A 12,752-nucleotide genomic window follows, 5' to 3' on the forward strand; every position below is an offset into this window, starting at 1 on the left:
TTTTTTTACTTTGAGGAGTCCATAGAAAATTAAAAATAGATTAGGGAGATTTAAACAAATCTGGGGAGGTGTCACTAATTATTATTACATCTAATTTTGTAGGAGCCAATCATATTGTTCGGAGTGCAAAATAGAGCGATATGGTGAGGAGAGAGAATGTGCGCGAGCTTTTATATATATATATAGATAGAAATGAAACGCGCGCGCTGGTTTGATAGACTAACTGCCCTTAAACAAAATATAGAAAATAAAAAAACGCGATTTTTTCTACTAAATATATTTTGGTTTCCTAGTTAGAATCGAAAGACCATCGAAAAATTAGGTTAAATAGAAATTAAATAGCGCTGGTTTGCTCGACTAGACCTTAAACGAAAATTAGAAATAAAAAACCGCAAATTTTATACTGAAATTTTTGGTTTCCCGCTGAGAACTTGGAAGTGGTAATCGTTATAAGTTATACCTAGGGCAAACTGTTATGGGAAAAGCAAGAAAGTCGGCCGAAAATTATTGCAAAGCAGGTTTGTTTCTTCTTCCTTTCTTCCTCCCCTCTTGATTTTCTTCTCATATACCATTTTGAAATTAACTAATTTATACCTTGTTTTACCGATTTCTTCCAAAAAAGAATCATCCTTTTCAGTAGATCTTGTACGTGAGCAAAGGAAGAAGGCAAACAGGTTCGTTTTCTCTCTCTTTCTCTCTCTTTATTGAATTTATCTGTTTGGTTGTGTACGATTCATCTTTAAGATTTATTGTTTGGGATTGTTTGGCTGTAATCTTTTGGACTATTGCTCAAAAGCTGATATTAGATTGATTTTAGCCTCAAAGTAAAGTTATGTTTGTATTGCTCCAGTTGCTGATATTTTTGTTTCTCCCAAGACCAAATACAGAAAGCTTTGCTTGCATTAGGTATCCTATTTATAGGTAGATTACTAAGGACATTATGGACAAGACATGGAGATCATTATACAGGTTTAGTACACTATAATTCATTTTTGTTATTTTAGATAATTGTTACATATATGGATATTACAATTAATGAGTATATGCTAAAATTCAACAGAGCTACCGATGAGTACGAAGCTGGTGTTGATGAATTCATCGAATTCGCATCTAAACATGCGGAAGATGAAGAAATTCTTAGATGTCCATGCAATGGGTGCAAAAATTTAGAACATTTTGACATAGATACTGTAAAATTCCATTTGATGTCGAAGGGTATTGATATGACCTATGACCCATTCATTTTGCACGGAGAAGAAGTGCAAGTTCCCGTAGAAGACGAGGGTTTTAAAATACAAACATCAACCACACTGAGACATATGAGCTGTTTAAAGCAACAAATGAAAGTAATTCTAAGGAAATTCCTGTCAGTGCAAAAGAAGAAGCTAAGCTTCAAAAGGCGATTGAGGAAGCTGAAAAACCATTGTATGGAGGTTCTAAGTACACCAAATTGGATGCAATGGTTTCTTTGTATACCCTAAAAGCAAAGAGGGGTTGGTCTAACAAGAGCTTTACCCGAAGTTGTTGGAGATACTTGAAGATATCCTTCCTGAGGATAACATTATTCCTCGGTCACATCATTCAGCAAGGTCAATGTTAAGAAAGTTTGATTTGGATTTTAAGCAGGTGCATGCGTGCGTAAATGACTGCATGTTATTTTGGGATAAAGACGAAGATTTGGTGACTTGTCGAAAGTGCAAAACCTCACGATGGAAAGTCGATCCCCACACAAAGAAGGTACTTGAGAAGGTTCCAGCGAAGGTTCTAAGGTATTTTCCTGTGATACCTAGGTTCAAAAGGATGTTTAGGTCAGTCGATACAGCAAAAGATTTGACTTGGCATGCTTCGAATAGAAGTAGTGATGGAATCATGCGTCATCCAGTTGATTCTCCGACTTGGAAACATATTGATAACAGTTGGCCGTCTTTTGGAGAAGATGCCCAAAACCTACGATTGGGATTGTCTGCTGATGGTGTCAATCCTCACCGCACTCTCAGTTCAAGGTATAGTTGTTGGCCAGTCATTTTGGCCATCTATAACTTACCGTCGTGGCCATGCATGCGAAAGAAATATCTAATGTTGACATTGATAATCCCCGGCCCTAACCAGCCAGGTAAAGACATAGATATTTATTTACAACCGCTAATTTTTGACCTGCTGGTTTTATGGAGAGATGGAGTGCAAACTTATGATGCATGCACAAAAACCACGTTCACATTAAGATCTGTTTTAATGTGGACGATTAATGATTTTCCAGCATTAGGTAACCTAGCTGGATGTCCAACAAAGGGTAGAGTGGGATGTCCAAAGTGTGGTGTTAATACACGTGCGGAATGGCTGAAATATAGCAGAAAATTCTCTTACATGGGTAGTAGAAGGTTCCTTCCAGATGATCATCCATTTCGTTTCAAGAAAAGTTGGTTTAATGGGAAACAGGAGCTTGACCCAAAACCAATTCCTTTGAAAGGTGCAGAAATTTTTACGGAGGTAGATACTATTGAAGCTGATTGGGGAAAACGACGTAAAAAAAATTTGAGAGAAGATTGGGGGAAAGCCATAGGACCAAAAAAAAGGAAGCGAGGAATGGGTGTGCAAATGAAAGTTGGATTGGGAGTAGCCACAAAACTGACCAAAAAAAATAGTAGAGAGGGCAAAATGTGGAAAAAAATATCTATTTTTTTTTATTTGCCTTATTGGAGACACCTTTTGATACAACATAACTTAGATGTTATGCATATAGAGAAGAACATCTGTGAAAGTCTGCTTGGAACATTGTTAAATATGAAGAAGAGATCAAAAGATGGTGTTAAATCTCGGCAAGACTTGGAAGAGTTAGGAATAAGAGTAGACTTGCATCCTAAACGAGACGGGAACAGAACATTACTTCCTGCAGCGCCATACACCCTGTCAAAAAATAAGAAACAAATATTTTGTGAAAGATTGAAGTCATTGAAGTTGCCATATGGGTATAGTTCAAATATCTCTTATCGGGTTTCTTTGGATGACCATACTATATATGATTTGAAGTCTCATGATTATCATGTGCTATTGCAACAATTGTTGCCTGTGGCTTTGAGAAATCTTTTACCTAAAGGCCCGAGGAACACAATTTTCAGACTCTGCTCGTTCTATAATGAGCTTTGCCAAAAGACGATCGATCGGGAAAGAATGGAGAGCTTGGAGGATGAAGTGGTTAAGACAATGTGTCTATTGGAGCGATACTTCCCTCCATCGTTCTTTGACATTATGGTGCACTTGACAATTCATCTTGTGGAGGAGGCATGCCTTGGAGGTCCTGTACAATTTCGTTGGATGTATGCCTTTGAAAGGTATTACTATCTCACTAGCTAGGAGGCTTTTTCCACCAAAAGAAATATTTTTTTGAAAAATGTTAATTCCTAAAGCAGACATATATTATTATGTTTTAGGTACATGAAAGATTTAAAAGCAAGTGTAAGGAACCATGCTAGGCCTGAAGGATGTATGGCTGAATGTCACTTGGCTGATGAGTGTGTTAGATTTTGTGCTGAGAATATGGAAAATGTTAAATGTAATAGTGAGCAAGTGAGTAGAAATGACGATTATGATGAAAACTCCATTATTCCTAAAGGTAAACCTCTACTAAAGGCTTACACCAATTACATTAACTGAATCTATGCTTGAAGCAAAGACACCTTTGCCTTTTGTTCAATTTCAAGGAAGTTCAAACCATACATTGAGTAAGTAAATTTACATAGCATGGTAAATTATACTTCGTATTTGTTAGTATTTTTAATTTAACACCTATCAAGCAGAGAACACAAAAAAGAACTCATCCGAAAGGATTCTAGGTTGGGCAAAATGAAGGTGCGTTAAACAGCCAAACACACCGGAGAAGTTCAATTGAGTGGTTTAAAACTGAGGTGAGGAAGTCATGTACTTCATCATGACTTTTTAAATGCATAACGTTAATAATTTAACATTTAAATCTCTTTTTGTGTGCATTTAGATTGAAACTGAGAAGAAACACAAAGCTGTATCCAAAGTGTTGGATTGGCTGGCTGATGGTCCTTCTATAGATGCTTTGAGCTATAAAGGTTATTTGATAAAGGGTCACCGCTATCACACAAAGGATGGTGAGAAAGGAACTCAAAACTCTGGAGTGTCATTGTCAACTAATACCCTATGTAGGGCTAGTGCTAAAGACACCAGGCAAGTTGAGCAAACGGTGATTTATTATGGTGTGATCAAGCAAATTATTTTGCTAGATTATGGTACATTTAAGTATCCAGTTTTTAAGTGTGATTGGGCAAACGCGGGAAGTGGAATTAAAGTTGAGGAGGGATTTACATTAGTCAATCTCCATCAGAGTTTGTACCACAAAGCAAGATCCATTTATCCTTGCATCCCAAGCTGAGCCGGTTTTTTACTCTCGAGAATCAAGTGATAGCAGTTGGTATGTGGTTTTGAGAGCACCTCCTCGTGGATTCCATGATTTTGAATGTGGTGCTGATGAAGATCTTGGCAATGTATCCACACCACCACCGCATTTTGAAAACGTTGAGTTGGTTAATGACATAGAAGATGATGGAGTTCATGCGCATGAGCGTAAGGATTGTCCAGGAACGTAGTACCAAAAGAAAAAAAAGCATTAATTGTATCAGTGTGTCAGTTTTTGTTTTTGAGTTGTAGTGGTGTGTTTTCATTTTTCTGATTTTTAATGGTTAGTTTTATATAAGAAGTAAATGGTTTCTTTGTTTAATTTATTTGAGTTTTTCCACTGTTTTATTGTAACGACACTTCCGAAATGGCTTGAATATTAATTTTGTTTGTTTTAGGGGGACACACAAACTCAAATGTTGATATTGCATTTGTATATATTTGCGATAACTAATTCCTTACTTTTTGTGTATTTGTGAAGAATGTCAGGGGGAAATAAAAAGAGAGAGTTCACCACGGTAAGATATTTTAGATATAATTTTCTCACTTTGCTTAGTTTGATCATGTTATTCAAAATTCTAATTTATGTTTGGTTAAATATTCAGTATCAATTAGCTGCAAGAGTTAAGGTTTAGAAATTTAGAAGGGCAATTGCAGAAGCAAATAAGAAGAATGCACAAGTAAATACAGGTGTGCTCATGATTTTGAAATTGTTAGTATGTATAGCTTTCATGTTTATGAGTATATAATGTTAAATATCAGTTTTGTTAGTCATTTGAATCTCCACTTCCTGATGAGTGCACATTGATAAAAGAAATAAAACTTTATTATAATGACTTAATGATCTCATTACAATCATTTGTTTTTATACTCTTCATTACAAACCTAATCAGTTAGTTACAAGTTTGTTATAAAGGAAGCTTCGATTGTAACTTCCTTGCTGAGCTGGCATTGACTGAAGTGATTCTGGTTCCTTGCTCTCCAAGCTTTCTTCAATACAGTCTATTACTCTAATACACCCCCTCAAGCCATTGCGATGTAACAATGAGCTTGTTTAGGTGACACCCCCTAAATCTGAAGATTTCTTAACTGAAAGCTGTTTCTAAAGCAGTTCAAATCTGGAAGAACTCAATCCTTTAGTAAATACGTCAGCAATTTGATCCTGAGTACAGATATACTGAAGCTTTAGTACTTTGTTTGTGACTTGATCTCTGATAATATGAAAATCTACTTCTATGTGCTTTGATCTTCCATGAAACACTGGATTCATTGAAAGTGCAATGGCACTTAAGTTATCACACCAAAGTATTGGTGGCTGATGTAGGAAAATCTGTAGATATTTGAGAAGAATACATAGCCAAGCCATTTCAGCACCTGTAGATGCTAAGGATCTATATTTTGCTTCAGTAGAACTTCTTGAAATTGTAGAACTTGAGTTACAATCATCTGTTTTTATACTAATCATTACAAACCTAATCAGTTAGTTACAAGTTTGTTATAAAGGAAGCTTCGATTGTAACTTCCTTGCTGAGCTGGCATTGCCTGAAGTGATTCTAGTTCCTTACTCTCCAAGCTTTCTTCAATACAGTCTATTACTCTAATACACATATCATGCATGTTTATTACTTTATGAGATGTACAATCTATTATTACAGGTCAAGTTAAACTGCGTAGCAAGAAAGTTTCCGAAATGGAGAGGTTGCCAAACCAACGACAAAATGATCAAAATATAGAAAGGGAAATAGATGTGGAAATGCAGCCACGACAACAAGAAAATGATCAGCATATAGACATGCCAATCCAGCACCCAAATGATCAGGAAATGCATTGGGAAGACGAAGGAATAGAAACAGAGGGTAACACATCTCAAGGTTCAAACCATCCTGAAGAGCAAGGTACCAAGAAGGGTGTGAGGGGACCGACAATGCTGACTCACTTGGACACAGAAACTGGTAAAAAGAAGGTTGTGGACTTCAATGAAAAAGGTCAACCAATTCGTGAAAATTCCGAAATATACAGCAGCTACTTAGGCAAATTATCAAGGGCTCGTGTTCCAATTAGGTATACTACTTGGCATAAAGTTGACAAAGTAAACGTTAAGGACAAGTTATGGGATTTGATAAAGGTTCTTTTTTTTTTCCATAGTGGAGAACTTGAGATATGATTAAATAAGTATATATTATGATTTTAGTTTGTTTAAATGTTATAGCAACATTTTATAGTACCGGACAGGGTGGTAGTTAAGAAGCAGACATTTAAGACGATTGGGAAGAATTGGCGTGGGTACAAAACTAAGTTGAGAAAGAAGTTTTATGATGCTTTTGATAATGGCGAGGATAGACTTGCGAACTGCCCCAAAAAAATAAGGCTAGATGATTGGAAAGCATTTGTCACCTATGTTTCTCACGACGACTACAAGGTATTTTTGGTCATATATATAGTATGACTTGCACAAAAAAGAAATTATTACTAATTTAGTGTCACTTTTGATTTCCTAGATATTAAGGCAAAGAGGAAAGGAAGCAGTTAAGAAGCACAAGATGCCCCACACTTCTAGTCGTAAAGGTTTTGCTAGATTGGAAGATGACATGGTACTATATTTATACTTAGATGATTTATGTTTAGCTTGCTATAGTTTTTTCTCGACAAATAATTTTGTGTTCACCTTTATTGAATACTATGTTCCATTTATCTATTTTGTAGAGACGTAAAAACAAAAGTCATTTGCCAGTTACAAGAACCACTGTATGGGTTGCAGGCCACAAGAAGAAGAATGGGGAACCAGTTAATCAGTACACCAAAGAAACAATAGTATGTCATTCATTATTTAAAAAATATATTCATAGATATATGCTACTGCGGTGGTGATGACTCAAGTTAATTATTTTTTGCCTTGTTCTCTTTGATTTTAATATAGGATCAACTGAATGAAAAAGACTGTACTATGGATTGTGGAAGAGATGATGCTCTATCACAGGTTTTAGGTCCGGATCCTAATGGTCGTGCAAGAGGCGTTGGATTTGGAGTTACACCAACAACTTTATATGGTGTTCAACAGTATTCAGGGAGGGTGAATGAATTACAACACCAATATAATAATGTCTTGAATGAATTATCTTCTGTCAAGGAGCTTGTAGCCAAATTGTTGAATAATCAAGAGGTATATCCATTTTCTTTTTGTATATTATATATATATTGGCATTTACTATGATATTAATCTTTTTTCAGTTGAACAATTCATTTGTTGAACCTTCTGCCGAGCCTGCCTATGAAGAACAAATTGCCCCTACACAAAAACCCCCTGAAAATCACAGTGACCATCAAAGTCATTCTAAGAAAAGCAATCAGAAGTCAAACTCAGTAGGTTTCCTATACTTAAAGCATTTATGATTTGACCATATCTATAGAGTTTGCTTTTTATTGTATTTTCATGCAGGGAGGTCGTTCATCTAATCCAGTGAAGTGCAAATTGTTTAGACTTGTCCCAGAAGATGTCGTGGCAGAAGGTCTTTGGTACACTGATAATCCTGCGACAACAATGCATCATTCACCTCTCGGCCTTGGTTATTCAAAGGTTTCCATCGACATTGCAATTCAAAAAGATGCACTACTCGTTAGGGGAAATAGATATTTGAAGACAATAGAAGATGCTGTGGGTAGCTTTGTGGCTTGGCCAACAAATTTTATAGTAAAGTCTTGATGTGATGTTTACACCTTTGGAGTGCTTGAGTTTTGGTGTTTTGGAACACTGCCTAAACTTTGAAAACATTTTATTTCCTTTCATTTTTGTCTATTAATGTATTGAAGGCTATCTAAACTTCGAAGTATGTTATTTACTTATGTTTTGGAAGTCTGAATGGTTAAGTTGCTTCTTTTGGTTCTTTATTAATTGTTCATTTTAAAGTTTGTGTAATTGAATGCTACATGTATACTAACTGTTGTTGATTTCATCTTACAGGCAACCATTTTTTTAACTCCGCCTGTGTAAAGCTATAGCTTTACATTGCCGGTCCCAAGCCCGGGTAAAGGAGGAGGGGAAAAGGGAAAATTGAAGAGAAAGCTGATGATGGAGTGAATGATGCCCCTGCCCTTAAGAAGGCTGACATGGAGTGAATAAATGTCTTGATGTTGGTGTAAGTATTAAGGTTGTGCTTTTTCCTTGGAAATGTTGTTGCTGGATCTGTGTAAGTGTAATATAGGTCATATTATCTTTTGTTCTAGAGTGATGGCTATAAGTAATTTGCATCAGGTGGCATCATTGGCTTCGATTCTATTCTCTGTAAGAATCCTATTTGTTAAGTATAAGCCACAGAAGAAAAGTTATTCTCAAGATCTATTAACTGCTATCTACTATATGTTCAGGTGTCTATTAACTGCTATCTACTATATGATCGATATCCGGTTAGAGAATGACAAGAACAATGTTGGTATTCCTCTTCTTCCTTCTAGTGCCAAAAACAAGATGATCTCAGTTCTGTAAGTGTTCCTTCATTTTGTACTTGCGTCAATTCAATCATATATCTTAATTTCCTCTAGGAACGATTTTGAGAGGTGTATACTGTGAGGAAAAAGGGAGGTGATGATAAATTACTCCTGTTGCTTGGGTAATATGATGTGGCGAACATTTCAAAATTTCTTATTTTTCATGGTTACCTCTTTGAGTCTATCCTTAGGTTGGTAAGATAATGACTTAGCTTCATTTGCCTATCAACTGAATGTGTTTAGATGCATCTATAAGTCATGTATGCTGTTCATATTCCATTCATTTCTCCAATCAAATTGAACTTCTCGATTTCTTGATAAGATCCTAAAAACAAGTATACCTTAATTTGTGATTTTAGTATAGAAGAACTATCAAGCAAGATTAAAGACCTTGTCAGAAACGCAAAGAAAGCAGGAGCTGGGATAGTTGCCCTGAAAATTTCATACCTAAGGACATTCCATAGGCACTCAAACATCGTGATCATGGACTCGTGAGTCTTTCTTGACTTTCTCATTATGTTTACTTTGCATCATTTTCAAAGCTTATTACTCTAGCTTGATGATTGGGCGCTGTGTTTATGTGTTTAATTTATACGTGTATCCATCGTTGAAATACTCAGGCACTGTGATAATTCTAAAATCATTGCAAGTGAGCTTACAAGCCTTGGCTTTAAGAACTGTTGGATCGTGTCTGGTGGATTCTCTGGGACCAGGGGATGGTTGCAGAGTCAGTTAGGCACATAGCCAAATGTTTCTTCTTTGGAGGTCCTGTTACCATCTCCTGCCATTTCCCCAGAAGTCTCAGAACTTCAATCTAATGAAATGTTTCTTCCTAATAACACCAAATAGTTGTTGTTAACTTTTATTAATAAAAGATTGTTCACAATTTGCATTTTGGTTGTTTCTCATAACGTACCAAATTTTTATTTTTATATTTTGTGATGTTTGCTTGTCAGATACTAGGAAATGAAGTTTTGAAATGTACAAGCATTAGTACTGCGCCAGATATGAAATTAACACGCGCAGCAGATTCTGTGCCAATCCATTACTATTTTGTGTTTTCCTCCTGCTTGTCTTCAGATGATTGGGAAGGAGCTTGGTTTTCCACCTGCCATTAATTGTTCATCTTCTGGAAATGTGACTTCTAGGTCTGAATCACAGTCACAACAGCCTACACATAGCATTCATGTGAATCCCAAGTATTTAGAGGCGAGGCAGCGCCTTCAGCAATCTGGCAGGGTAAAACCATTTTGCGTATGATGTATACTTATAGCTCTCATTTTCTGAATATGAATTGTAAATTTCTGCTGTGTTATTCAATTTAAAAGTGAATGATGTGTGGTTGGTCTTTAATGCGAACTTCCATTTCTCTAAATTGAGTGAGTTGTTCAAGGAAAGCGCAACAATGTACATCAAGAGACCTTGGGTCATAAGGGAGTCAGACTTGCGTGTTTTTCCTTTTTCTGTGAATAGGATGTTTGGTTGATACTTAGTTGCAGGCTTAACGACCTTTATGGGCACACATCGCCGTTAGGATAAGCTCCTTGGTGTTAGTGGACTAATAAGGATGTTTATGGGGTTAGGACCAAACCTTTTTTTTATTTGGCCTTCCTATGGGTGCTTCTCGAGCTAGGAAGTGGTAATACAGTTTTATTTTATTTGGGATGATTAGAGCAACCACATTCACATTGAGTCACATGCTACGGCATATCTTAGAAAATTTAGGCACTAGGACTATGATGCTCTTTTTTTGCAAGAAATGGAGACATATGAAGGAGCTCCCTCTCGAGTTTATTCTCTTGGGATTTCTTCTCCAAGGAGACTTTGGTGCTCACATGTTCTTTTTTTAACATTTTTTCTATTCTCCGTATTCGTTATGTTGATTATTTTCAGAAAATATCATACATCATTTTGGACTTCACTAATTGCCCAATTGGGTCTATGTGATGTAGGTAAAGGGAGTCAATGCCAATAGTGGGATTTCAGTTCTTCCAGATGATGATGATGTAACTCTTATTGGAAGAGAAAGGGCATGGACAGATCTACCCAGTAAGGTACTTGTAAACAACATGTATTTTGCGACTTAAATACTTTCCCCATCTCTTAAACTGGCTATAACATGAGTTGAACTCTGTAGGAATTTAAGCATCTTAAAAGAGACACATCAAGTGAATCTTTTCATGAGAAGAACAGTGCAGGATATGAAGATAACAATTACAGTTCTGATATTTCTAGGGATTCAGACTTGGGATATGTGAGAGCTGGTGAGAGGATTACTGAGCAGGACGAACATGATAAGCCTTGGTATGGAGCTAACCGAAATGCTGGAGAGGCAACAATTAGCCAAAGGAATGGTTTTGATAGCAAACTGGGATATTCTAAATTAAGGGAACCCAAATCTGCACTAGCTGGTACTCAAGTGCAACAAAAGGCTCCAACTCAGAGCGTCGCACACAGCAGAATAATAAATGAGAACTGGAAAAACTCTGAGGAAGAGGAGTACATGTGGGATGATATGAACTCCAGATTCCCGAGGAAAGAAGGCTGGACTGGTGATGATGCAGATAAAATGGTAAGTGTTTATAGAGAAATAATTATTTTGGACATCAAGATTCTCCAAATCTATTGTGTTGTATGGCTACTTCTATGTATTAGGATGAGAGGTCATGCTGGAAGTCAGTTTGTACCGTGTGGAGCATTCTCTTGTTTCTGTTTCTTATATATTATGATTACTGAATCATTGCCAAGCACAAACTATAATTTCCTCAATTATATGCTGACTTTAGATCTTTGATTTATTATGATTACCGAGTTAAAGTGCTTTTGAATTATTTTGTAATTACTGGTTTATTAACTTTGTTCCTTGATTTCTTCAACTGTAAGCAGGAGATTGAAGATCATCTACCACTACCACGTGTGGAGATGGATATTGGTTCGAGAATTGATAGGGAAACAGTCACTGATTCCTTTTTCGCAGCACATAAAGGACATGTGACTTTCGGGCCTCGGACATCATCAACATGGCTGTCGCGAGAGTCAAACTCAGGAGATGGTTCTAACCTTATTGGCATGAATTCTAGAGTTTCAGGTCAATCCGAAGGGAATCCTTCCCTAGGTGGTTTGTCAACAAGCATTAGCTCATCCCTATCAAGGACAGGAGTTCAAGGTCTTCCAGGGTTTCCGGTTGGTGGAACTCCTAGTGTTGGATCATCTGCTGGAATTTTGGGTCAAAAGTGGCATCAGCCTCTACAATCTGTGTCCCTAGTGTAAATAAGTAACAAATTACATTGCAAATAAGTAACAAGAAATTCCATTCAACTTATTTGCAATGTAATTCATCGAAGGATATGAATGGTGCAAAATGAAATTAATTTTTTTTTTTAAATTTTTTGAAAATTAGACATCACTTTTAGAGTGATTTGGAATGACATTTGACATTAGTTTTCAAGTGATGTACGAAAATGTGTATAACATCACTTTTTAAATGTTATACTATTAGTTTACAGTTCACTCTAAAAGTGATGTTCAAATATTTTCTGAATCACAATTTCGTATCACTTACAAAAGTGATGTTGAACCAATTAATATTCATCACCTAACAAGTGACGTCTATTCTAATAACATCACTTTTGGGCATCAATTTTTTGAGTGATGTGATTTCTTCGCCCCTATGTCATCATTTCAAAAGTGACTTCGAAACACTTACAACAACACTTAACTAAATCGCTTTTAAGAGTGATGTCAAAACTTTTGACTTTCTACGACACCACTATTGTCATCACTTGCAAAAGTGATGTCATAGTATTTTGACATCACTTTTCGAGTGATGTCAAATCTCATTTTTGTTGTAG

General features: G+C 36.3%; 2 protein-coding genes across 8 annotated transcripts; both read left to right on the forward strand.

Moving 5' to 3' along the window:
• Positions 1–215: 215 nt before the first annotated feature.
• On the forward strand, positions 216–8,300 carry LOC147523154 (uncharacterized). Its single transcript, XM_086561492.1, has 11 exons — positions 216–518; positions 623–674; positions 4,901–4,937; positions 5,025–5,109; positions 6,075–6,544; positions 6,629–6,838; positions 6,918–7,010; positions 7,123–7,230; positions 7,337–7,579; positions 7,648–7,779; positions 7,856–8,300. The coding sequence occupies exons 5-11, from the start codon at positions 6,110–6,112 to the stop codon at positions 8,117–8,119; spliced, it is 1,485 nt and encodes a 494-aa protein (XP_086417618.1). The 5' UTR covers positions 216–518; positions 623–674; positions 4,901–4,937; positions 5,025–5,109; positions 6,075–6,109; the 3' UTR covers positions 8,120–8,300.
• A 104-nt stretch (positions 8,301–8,404) lies between these two features.
• Positions 8,405–12,547, forward strand: LOC147523155 (uncharacterized). Of its 7 annotated transcripts, none has more exons than XM_086561525.1 (8): positions 8,405–8,552; positions 8,641–8,698; positions 8,782–8,895; positions 9,261–9,392; positions 10,050–10,140; positions 10,854–10,955; positions 11,039–11,473; positions 11,785–12,547. In XM_086561525.1, exons 3-8 carry the CDS (start codon positions 8,807–8,809, stop codon positions 12,169–12,171), a joined length of 1,236 nt encoding a protein of 411 aa, XP_086417651.1. In that variant the 5' UTR covers positions 8,405–8,552; positions 8,641–8,698; positions 8,782–8,806; the 3' UTR covers positions 12,172–12,547. The 7 variants fall into 7 exon arrangements, with proteins under 7 accessions (XP_086417651.1, XP_086417631.1, XP_086417637.1 ...); XM_086561505.1 differs by having other exon boundaries at positions 8,669–8,698; XM_086561511.1 differs by having other exon boundaries at positions 8,669–8,698; positions 11,788–12,547.
• The last annotated feature ends 205 nt before the right edge of the window (positions 12,548–12,752 follow it).

The sequence above is a fragment of the Coptis chinensis genome, chromosome 1 (genome assembly GCF_015680905.1).
Source record: "Coptis chinensis isolate HL-2020 chromosome 1, ASM1568090v1, whole genome shotgun sequence".
NCBI lineage: Eukaryota > Viridiplantae > Streptophyta > Magnoliopsida > Ranunculales > Ranunculaceae > Coptis > Coptis chinensis.